Source organism: Neocloeon triangulifer, unplaced genomic scaffold (genome assembly GCF_031216515.1).
Source record: "Neocloeon triangulifer isolate White Clay Creek 2 clone unplaced genomic scaffold, ASM3121651v1 ptg000014l, whole genome shotgun sequence".
NCBI lineage: Eukaryota > Metazoa > Arthropoda > Insecta > Ephemeroptera > Baetidae > Neocloeon > Neocloeon triangulifer.
This window is the reverse complement of record NW_026775556.1, coordinates 20623672-20633372: the sequence shown is the minus strand read 5'-3', so window position 1 is coordinate 20633372 and position 9701 is coordinate 20623672. Positions and strand designations below refer to the sequence as shown.

Here is a 9701-nt window from a genome sequence, read left to right as displayed (position 1 = left end):
TCCTTTGAATTTGGCCGTTTGTATTGACTTAATATGCTAATTTTTGTATCCTTTTTGTTTTCATGTTAATTAGATCCCAAATTAATCTTTGTGATACATGCACCGTAATTATGGCATAAAAGCATTAAACTTAGCTCTCCAGGTATCAAAGATATCGCGGGATGAATCCAAAGGGTTACATTTTATAGGCTTATATGGGCTACAGTGCGGTGAGTATTCAGACTAATCAGGTATTTATTATTTATAGCTCCTCTTGTTAATATCTACGAGTTTCAGTGAGTTGTTCAACTTGTTCACTATAGCACTTGTGTGCCTAGTTTTCTAAATTGGCTCTAAATATCTTTGGATTATTATTCATGTTACTGGCTGATTATCATTATTTTTTTTTTTATGTTTTGTCTCCTCTTTGCTCTTGAGATGATTAAGTCACGTGTGTCCACCGCTGTGGGGTCACAGAAGCAGACACGGACAAGTGGCTGAACTTGAAAATGCGCGCGGGGTGGAGGTCAGATGTCGTGCATGCCTCCTTTGACCAATTATTTACAAGAAATAATGCAGTATAATGAATCCAAACATCAGTGTCCGAGGAGTAAACAAGGCTCACAAAATAAGATATGAGACAGAAAAATGCTGGCGCGGATTACACAGCCAAGCAAAAGTGGTGCAGCAGACATTGAAAGAGCAATTTAAGGAAAAAAATTTGAATAATCGAAATGCAATGGAAAAATTGATGATGAAGAAGAAAACAAAAATTAATGGCTGAAAAAAAATACATTAAATAAATTTTTATTGTAATGTTTCACAATTTAACGTATTTTTTTCTTCATAATTTAAATGAAAAATTAAAAAAAGCAAAATATTACAAGAGTCTTTTTTATTGAATAATGTAAAGAATAGTTAATTTATTCTAATTCCTATCAATTTTCAATCAGTGGCAAGATAAAAAAATAATATTGAATTAATTTAACCAAAATATTTCAAAATTTAGAATATTATTTTATGCATGAGTTAAAAAGATTAAACAATAGTAAATTGAAAACAATTTGAAATTCAACTGGACGCAAATTTTTGTTTCGCTTTGAATCTCCGTTTTAACCTCATTTTCATAATCCTCTAATTATTTTGATCTGTCATAGTTTTTTACTGGCCAAAATGTAAAAAATAAATCAATAATAACCAGCTAATTTGTTTATATATAAAGTGAGTTAAATTTTTATCACGTTTACGCGGTGTAAGAAAAACTGAAAAAAAGTTGTACCTATTGCATTGAAGACAAAAAATTGGCGAAATTAGAATATGGTTATCCTGGGACAATGGGAAAAAAACAGTTTCAGATTTATCCTGGGATATCTATTGTGCAAGCATTTCTATTGAATATCCCCAATGAATTATATAAATTTTTTTACCATGTATTAAAAAAAATGAAGGGGTATAAAACTAATCTACATTAAAATTATATTTTAAAATTTTTTATTAATAAAAGAATAAAAATAAATTTTAATTGAAAATAAAAAAGATTAAAATTGTAAAAAACTTATAATGAATTAAATTTTTTATTTAAACACCGTTTTTATTAATGTTGTTTAAAAACAAATAAAATTAACAACAACAAAAAAAAGCAAAAATTGGTAATCTTTGACAGATGTTTTGACATGTTTTTTTCTATTTGTAGGCGGCGAAACAATCGGTGTGCAGCTGATGGATCCGTGTGCTGGGCCGGAGGGAGCCGACGTCGGCCGAGCCTCTCCCATGTGATGCTCCGAAGGCGAGAAGACAGGACTCGGTCGTGTGCATGTGTTTGTTGCTACGCCAATTGCGACGCGAATTTCTCTAAGAAGTCGGCGTTTCGGCGGTCGAAACGCGACTCGGGTGGACGCGTGAATGTCGAGGCTCGCGACCGGCGGCGGATTCGGCGCGCCCCGCGGCGCCCAGCGTCAGCAGTCGGCGTGCTAAGCGTCGGGCCGTGCCGTGCAGCACTGCATACCCGGCCATCTTAGCTTGTGGGAGCGAACGAGCAGCGAGCGATGCCTGAGCGGCTCCGCCATTTGAATCAGCAGGCCCGTGTTTTACTCGTTCGTTTTGACGATGCGGCCGACGTGTGTTGCAGCTGAATAGGGAGGGGTGTGCCAGGAGTGCGTGCCGACGAAATTCGGCGGTCGATTCCGCCCGCCGGCGCCATGGACAGTCAGCGGACGCAGCAGCGCAATCGGCGCAGGGAGCGCGCCCAGCGCATTCAGGCCGAGCGGGACATTAAAAAGTCGGCCGAGGTCAAGCTGAATGCCGACGACAGTGCCGACGACGAGTCGCCGACCAGGCACAAGCCCACCAAGCCGCCCAACCGCCGCAAAAAGACCAAGGAGCCCGTCTACGAGGAGGACATCGTCGACGGCTTTGCCATTTTGGCCTTCAGGTCTTACGAAGACCTAGAGGTGAGTACCTTCATCTTTTGCCCTTTTTGCGCCCTCGGCCGCCGATCCCGACACTGACACTCCGTCGGCCGCAGGGGTCACCCTTCGGTGCACCCGTTGACACGTCTGGGGCAAGTGTCACGTTTGACACATTTGGCCGCCTAGTCAAAACAAATAGGAAAAAAAAAACAATACACAGACACTACGTCTAGGCAGGGAAAGTCCACCTGGACTGAACCTTTCAATCCATCCCTGATTGAAAGTTAATTCAAATTTATTTTAATAAATTTTTAAATAATTAATTTTTTATTTTTATCAAATTATTGATCAAAACAACAAATTCACAAAATAACATACAGAATGAATAAAATTAGTAATTAAATAATAGTATTAAAAATTATAATATTTAATTTAACAAAAAATATAAAATATTAATGTTTAATCTACTTTTAATTTAAAACTTAATTTCTTTCTTAAATTTTGTGCAGCTGTAATAAATCGCTGATAATTATAAAATTTGTAAGCTTTGTATCCATTTATTGTTAATTTAATATGTTCACAGAAATTACAAATTTATTATTGATTTACTTATTTTTTGTCCTTATGCGGAAAATTCTTGTTACCTCTTGTTCTGGCTGCTTTAATTCTCATTATTTTCGTAATATTATATTTTCCCATTAAAATTGCCTGGCTTCTTAAGCATAATAAACTGATGTCATTGAACTCGATTTCCTTTTGGTCGGAGAACGTAATTAAATTGATGCAAAAAGTCGTCCGTCTGCAGCACTGAAGAGAGGCAATTGAAATTAAATACAACAGTCGGCGGATGTGAATTGGAATCCAGCTCCACTCTCTTTATTAACCTGCGTACGTGCAAATAAATTCTCGGTAAAAGTTTTAATCGATCCATGCTTAATTGAATTAAACCGATAGTTTACAAAAAAAATTTATTAATTGGTACCGAGAAAAGGTTTAAAACCCAGAGTGTTGCTCGTTCGGAATAATCTAATCTGGCGTCGTCGTGGAAAACAGCAGCTCGGATTCGCAATCCCATTTAAGTTAATCGCAAAGTGCTACAAAACATAATGCTTGTTATTCCGCGAGGGCTTTTTGATTTATCCGCGCGCGCCGGCAACGGATCGATTAAAATGCACACCGCACTTGCGCTCCGTATTAAATTTGACATTCCGCGGCGACAAACGTATGCATGCACAAAGCCCGCCTGTCAATTACGATTATTATTACAATAATAATAATAATAATAAAGCCGTGGTGCACTCGTGTGTAAGTGCACGAGCGTCCATTACTGCAAAACAAGCAGAGAGAAGGACAAGTACTCGGCGTGCATGTAAAGTACACGAGAGGTGCCCAGAATAAAATGCTTTTATATAAGAAGAGGTGCAAGTATAAGCTCTTCATTTGGAAAAATAATAAATTCTCGCGGTGGCAGCGCATTACGTGTAACTCAAGTCGCGCTCCTCTCTCGACGACTCTCTCGACGATCATTAATTACAACTGAAAGCAGAAGAATTAATAAACTTGACTTTTGTCGCCGTTCAAATAAAGGTGATGATGGTTTTTCATATTAATGCGATCGTTTTAAAATATTTTTGAATGGATTCAATGAATTATTAAGCTTAAATTAGTCCACAATTAATTTAATTCAATTTCATGTGATTTTAAACCGTTTTTGTGTTGCATTCAAATTCCAATACTCAATTATCTTATATTAATTTAATGTCGTACTCGTGCGAATAATAAAAGTAAATAAAAATATGTTAAATTCCGTAGTTCATTTGTTCATATTCGTGGATATACGAATTTTAAATATATAGTGAACCGTTGAGAAAAATATGAGAAAATTTTAATTCCAAATAATATTGATAGTTCATGCAAAATATTTGAGGCAGACGTTAGACTAATAAGTAGAATTTGACAGATTTTGATTTTTATTGTATTTTTGCTTGATTTCTTTATCCTAAATGTATGAGCGAGTATTCAGTGTGAGGCCGAAAAAAATAATGAAAGTTATTATTAAGTTTTATTTAAAAAAAAATATGTCAGAAGTCAGAAGTGTCTGGATTTAAACTCGATAAAATATTTGCCAACAGAGCTAATCTGGCTAATTTTGAGCTCAGGGGCAATGAATTATTTAGCCCTAACATATTAAAAGGCCTTTTGATTATCGCTGATTGTTGGACTCTGAAGTAAAAACTAAAAACAGCTGACTTAGAACGGTCTTACGAGGCAAAAAATTAATCAATTTGACGAATAATTACATAATTAGTCAGGAATTTTTACAGCTTAAATGTTTTGATGGAACAAATCTAAGTTATCATTTTTGTTTTGTTTCAAATATTTTAGCACCGTTTTATGTTAAAAAACGTGCTGGTAAATTTTCAAAATTAATTATTTTTATTTGAAACAAAATGATGTCAATAGTTTTTATTTATAACGAGCTTTGGAGTTTGATCAAATCTGAAGTTTCCACAATTCAAGTCAACGTTCTCTCTCTCTTGGTTCTGAATAATTCATAAAACGCAGCTTCATCCCTGCCATAGGCGTTTCTCCCCCTCGGGTTGGCGGCAGCATCCGTCGTGTTTCGATTCCATCCCCCTAGCTGCTCAAGAACTCGCCCTGCAATTTATTCGGCATTATTACAAGAGCGGCCAAATTACAAATTCAAACGCTCGCTCTTCACTCTCTTCTCTCATCAAGGATGAAAATAAAAACTATATTCGCCAAACGAAGGCCGCCGTCGAAGCTTCCGGTAAAAATCACGACAGCGGAAAATACATCGATGCAAAAAAAAAAAATGCGATAAAAAGCTTAAGTGGTCGTCGGCCTGACACATTTTTCAAACCCACTCTAATCAGCAACACTTAAAAGATAAGCACAAATCATAACTTCTCGAGGAAAGGCGAGAGTTGTTTTGACTGGCAGACATTTATTCCGACAACTAGTTTAATCTAATTAACGACAAATTATTCCACTTTGATGGCATTTTGATTGATCGGATTTCAATTTGAGCGTGGGTGATGATTTTAATCTTGTAAAGAAAGAGGACCCATTAGTAGTTTTTTTCAGCATAAATTATGCCGCCACTTATTTATCTCGGCACAGCAGCCAGTTGAAAGAAGTGGAACGATCTGTATACAAAACACATACATACACGGTTTCCCTCGACGCATTTTACGAGCTGTCGAGCCAGCTGCCAGAATTATATTCCTTTTTTTTATATAAATATGCGTGTGTGCATGTGAATCTTGGCTGCCGCCGCTCTTGAATCGAATAAATTTCAAGACCTTTATGGTTGGCCCGCTGAATTACTTAACAAGTCGAAACATTAATGTCGACGTAAAAAAGAGGAGGAAAAAATGAATCGAATGAGTAGAAAGAAAAAAAACGTACACACGCAGCAATGTTTGGAGTGAAAAAAAATCGTGTTTGTTTTTTTGTTCTTTGACATGAACACTGGCGGAGCGTCTCAAATCATAACAATTTACTTTGATATTTACAGGCAGTTTAAAGTGTAAATAAAGATTAATTTAACTGCTTAGTGAGTATCAAATATAAAGAACTTATAAAAACAACTTAAATGCAATTCGTAGACAGAGTTATATTTTATTTTTTAAAATATAAAATTGCTGCAGATAAAAATTATGCAGTTCTTTTTACATATAAAAATATTAAACTATATATTTAATTTTTTTTTATTATTTATTAATGACATTTTCAGCAAAATTTAATGTAATACATGTACAATATATTTTTAATAATTATCTGAACTTTTTAAAAATTATTTTCTTGTCATAAGTATTTTTTTTTTTTGTAAAAAACATATATATATAGTTCTGGCCATAGCAATAACAATGAGTTTACTTCTAAAACTATGACTTTCGGGTTTTGGATCTTGATTGATTATAATAATATATACATTAAAATCTCTATATCTTTAAATCGAAATAAGTTATATTTCCAACTTGCCTATTGTATACAAATGTAATTAGCCTGCGGTGGTTGAGGCTTTGAGCTCAACTGGTGCAAAAACAGAATATTTACATTTTAATTCGATAAACTCTGCGCTCCGCGTGCAAATCACAAAGTAACAAGCCACCCGCTGGCATTTTATACATATTTATTTATATCCTTCGCAGCAGCTACTAGCATTTTCATTTATTATTATTTTTATCTCTAGACTGCTGCTCACCGTCCGAAAAGCCGCAAACTGCGGTGCTGGAAAAAGCCCTAAATTAATCAAACCGTATATTTTTCCACTCGCTTTTTCCAGCTTGTACAGTTTTTGCACGGAGAAAAAAGAGGGGCAAATCGACGCGAGCATTAAACGAAATCCGTTCCACAGGAATACGAATATAAAATAAAAATTCAAATCACACAGAGCGTCCGTCCGTTTTCTCTCTCTGGAGATAATAAATTGCGACAGCGACGATTATTCCTGCGCTCTGCTCCATTATGCATTAGGGGCTTTAGTCGCTTGTAATTCTCGGGCATTGTTTTCTCTATTTAGTCGTACAAATGTTGTGCGGCGGCGGCGGAGCGGCTGCTCTCGGCTGCCGTCGCTTCTGCTCGCGCCGTGTGTATTATTACAATATTGTAACATCGATCCGGAGCCGGAGAGACTGCCGAGCCCTATCTCTGTGGCGCGGAGAGCTACTTTGCGGTGGTGCGATGTTCTTGCTCGCCCTTCCTTACTTACACGGACGGCGCTGCCTATGGTCGCGTTACCGCTCCTCGTGGACCACAAATTAGCCCGTCCTTAAATTTACGATGTTCAATGTCTTGTTCGACCTAACTCAACAAATGTCTCGCTTAATAAAGACACCTTTTTCAGTGTTTGGAAACAAAAATTTCGTTTCTGGTAGAGTTTTGGAAGAGTTTACAATGAAAATTCAGTCAAATATTAACTATTTTTGATATGAAAACAGTATTGCTAGGCCTATTATCAATACGGCAGATATAAAAAATATTAATCCCATTCGGAATATTTACATATTTAGTTAAAAGTGATTTAAACCAGTAGTTCTGTAAAAATGACTACAATCAATGCAACTGCAAGTATTTGAAGAATTTGAGCTTATAAAAAAAATTCCAGGTTTAAATATTTAAAGACAATGAATGGCAATAAATTCAGCCATTATTAGGGCTTTCAATGAAAGAACAAAAGCAGGGTTTAATCATTAATGATGTATGCTAATCCAGTTCTTCCTTATTGAAAAAGTAGATTTTATTCTTGAAAAATAAGAGGCATTTTACTGCAGCCCTATTTGTTGAGAATAAATATAGAAAATTGTATTTTCCTATCATTTGTAAGTAATCAAATAATTAAAAAAAAAATATGCAATGAAAAATAATCAACTGTTGCGAAGTAGAAAATGAATTTTTGCACCTTTAATACCAAGAATTTGGCTAGAACTTCTGGGTGAGATGAACAAAAACTTCATCCGATGCATTGGGCTTCAATTATTATTATTATTGTTGTTGTTTTTTCTCCATATTATTAGATTCCATTGTTGTCATATACGTTGCTTATTATTATGAAGGTTAAATTGTCTGTAAATATCAAAAGCCCATTGAAATATATTCAACCGTCTACGGATTTCATGCGATTATTTTTTAATATCTTAAATTAACTTTGCAATTTTTTCGTCATTGCTAAATTTCATCTTTCATCTCTAATGAATGAAAAACTATTAATTTCAGTAAAACATTTTTGCGCACTCTTTAATCTCTTTTTACCAGCGAAATTCATTTCCAGAAATCCATTTTGAACCCAGCGACGTTTTTGCTAATTTATGATTCTAATATATTCAAGCTTTACGACGGCGTTCAACTTGAAATCTGTTTGGTAAACATGGGATTTGGGACCGCCACCGCTTTCTGGCCGCTCTCCATCGGATAAATATGCGCCAGCTCCGTCGGGCATAATTAAACGCGCCGTGATTTGTGTACCGGGCGTGATAAATCCGCACGCAAAAAAAAAACGCTCTCTGGGTGGCGAATTAATCATCATCCTTGCAGTGGCCGATAATTTTTATTCACCACCGACGGCTGCGTGACCATAAACCTGTGCACACAGCCAGTGTATCTATTAATACACCTCCAGGCTCATTTTGCTGTCGCGCGCTCCAAGCTGCCCTTTGTTTACACATCCATTCGACTCAATGGGCCCACTACTGTGTTTGTGCGAATTCTCTCTCTCTGCAGAACGCGATCATTTGCACGCCTCTCTCTCTCCTCTCTTTCGCCCGAGCAATTTCGCGGTTGCGCCTCGTCGCCACTGCTGCTGCTGCTTTTCAACAAGTTCGCGGAAATTGCACTGCGCCTTCCACACACACTGCTTTTTGACTTTGCGCCACGCAGAGGAGCGCCTCGTGCTCTTAACGTTTTTCCAACTATGCTTTTCACCAACTGTACAGAGACGGAAAGTTGCTCCCAGCGACGTTTTCGTTGTTATTACCCGGCCAACACGAACAGAAGTTTGCACGAATTTCGTGGAGAACCATTTAGCCGGCATCGCGATCTCGGTGACAAAAGAAGGCAAAGTTTTTATTGAGCACCATTATTACTTTTTTTTACAAAAGGTTTCGAGCTAAAACTAGAAAAAAAAGTCCTTTTGTTTTCCCAGTATTTTTTCAGAACCGAAATATATAAGAATGAATTTTTTTTAATTATTTGGATTTTCCTTGAATAAAATGGTCCCTTTTGCAAAGTAAAAATAAAAAATAGGAATTTCCGTGAGAAAACCCAAAACCTAAAAATTAAAAAAAAAAAAAAAATATCATGTGAAACAACAGCAAAAAATTATTTAATTAAATACGTAGCAATGAACTAGACTATTTTTCAGATCATCAAAGGAAAGTTGACTTATATCTATAAATTGACTGGTTGAAAAATTTATCGGATCGTCAATTTCATATTTCGGAATTGTCTGTTTCATCATAAATTCAATTTTTTTAACAATCACCATTTATGTCATGTTCAAATAATATGCAAATTATGCGGATCACAACCATTTTGATCAATACGAAAAACATTTGGCATATCGGATGAACAGCACTTTTGCCATTTTGCTGCAGTGTGGAATTCTTTTTGTGCTGGCAATCGTCCGACCGCCGTCACACGAGAGCAAACAAACAAACGCAAATACCATCATCAATTGGCCGGGCAGTAAATGCTGCGGAAAATTGAATCGCACTTTTCGGCGGCCCTATTAGCACTCATCTCATCATCATAACAAAACATTATTCTGCGCTGACCGTAGAATCAAATGGA

At 36.3% G+C, this 9701-nt stretch overlaps 1 protein-coding gene across 3 annotated transcripts in view; it reads left to right on the top strand.

The window, feature by feature from the left end:
- The first annotated feature begins 1751 nt into the window (after positions 1-1751).
- The window catches only part of LOC132199639 (autism susceptibility gene 2 protein homolog), a 121388-nt gene continuing 113438 nt past the window's right edge, over positions 1752-9701 (top strand). For all 3 annotated transcript variants that reach the window (XM_059624519.1, XM_059624520.1, XM_059624518.1), the window contains exon 1: positions 1752-2429. In XM_059624519.1, the coding sequence (XP_059480502.1) occupies positions 2178-2429 (252 nt within the window). In that variant the 5' untranslated portion in view covers positions 1752-2177. The remainder of the gene's footprint in view (positions 2430-9701) is intronic.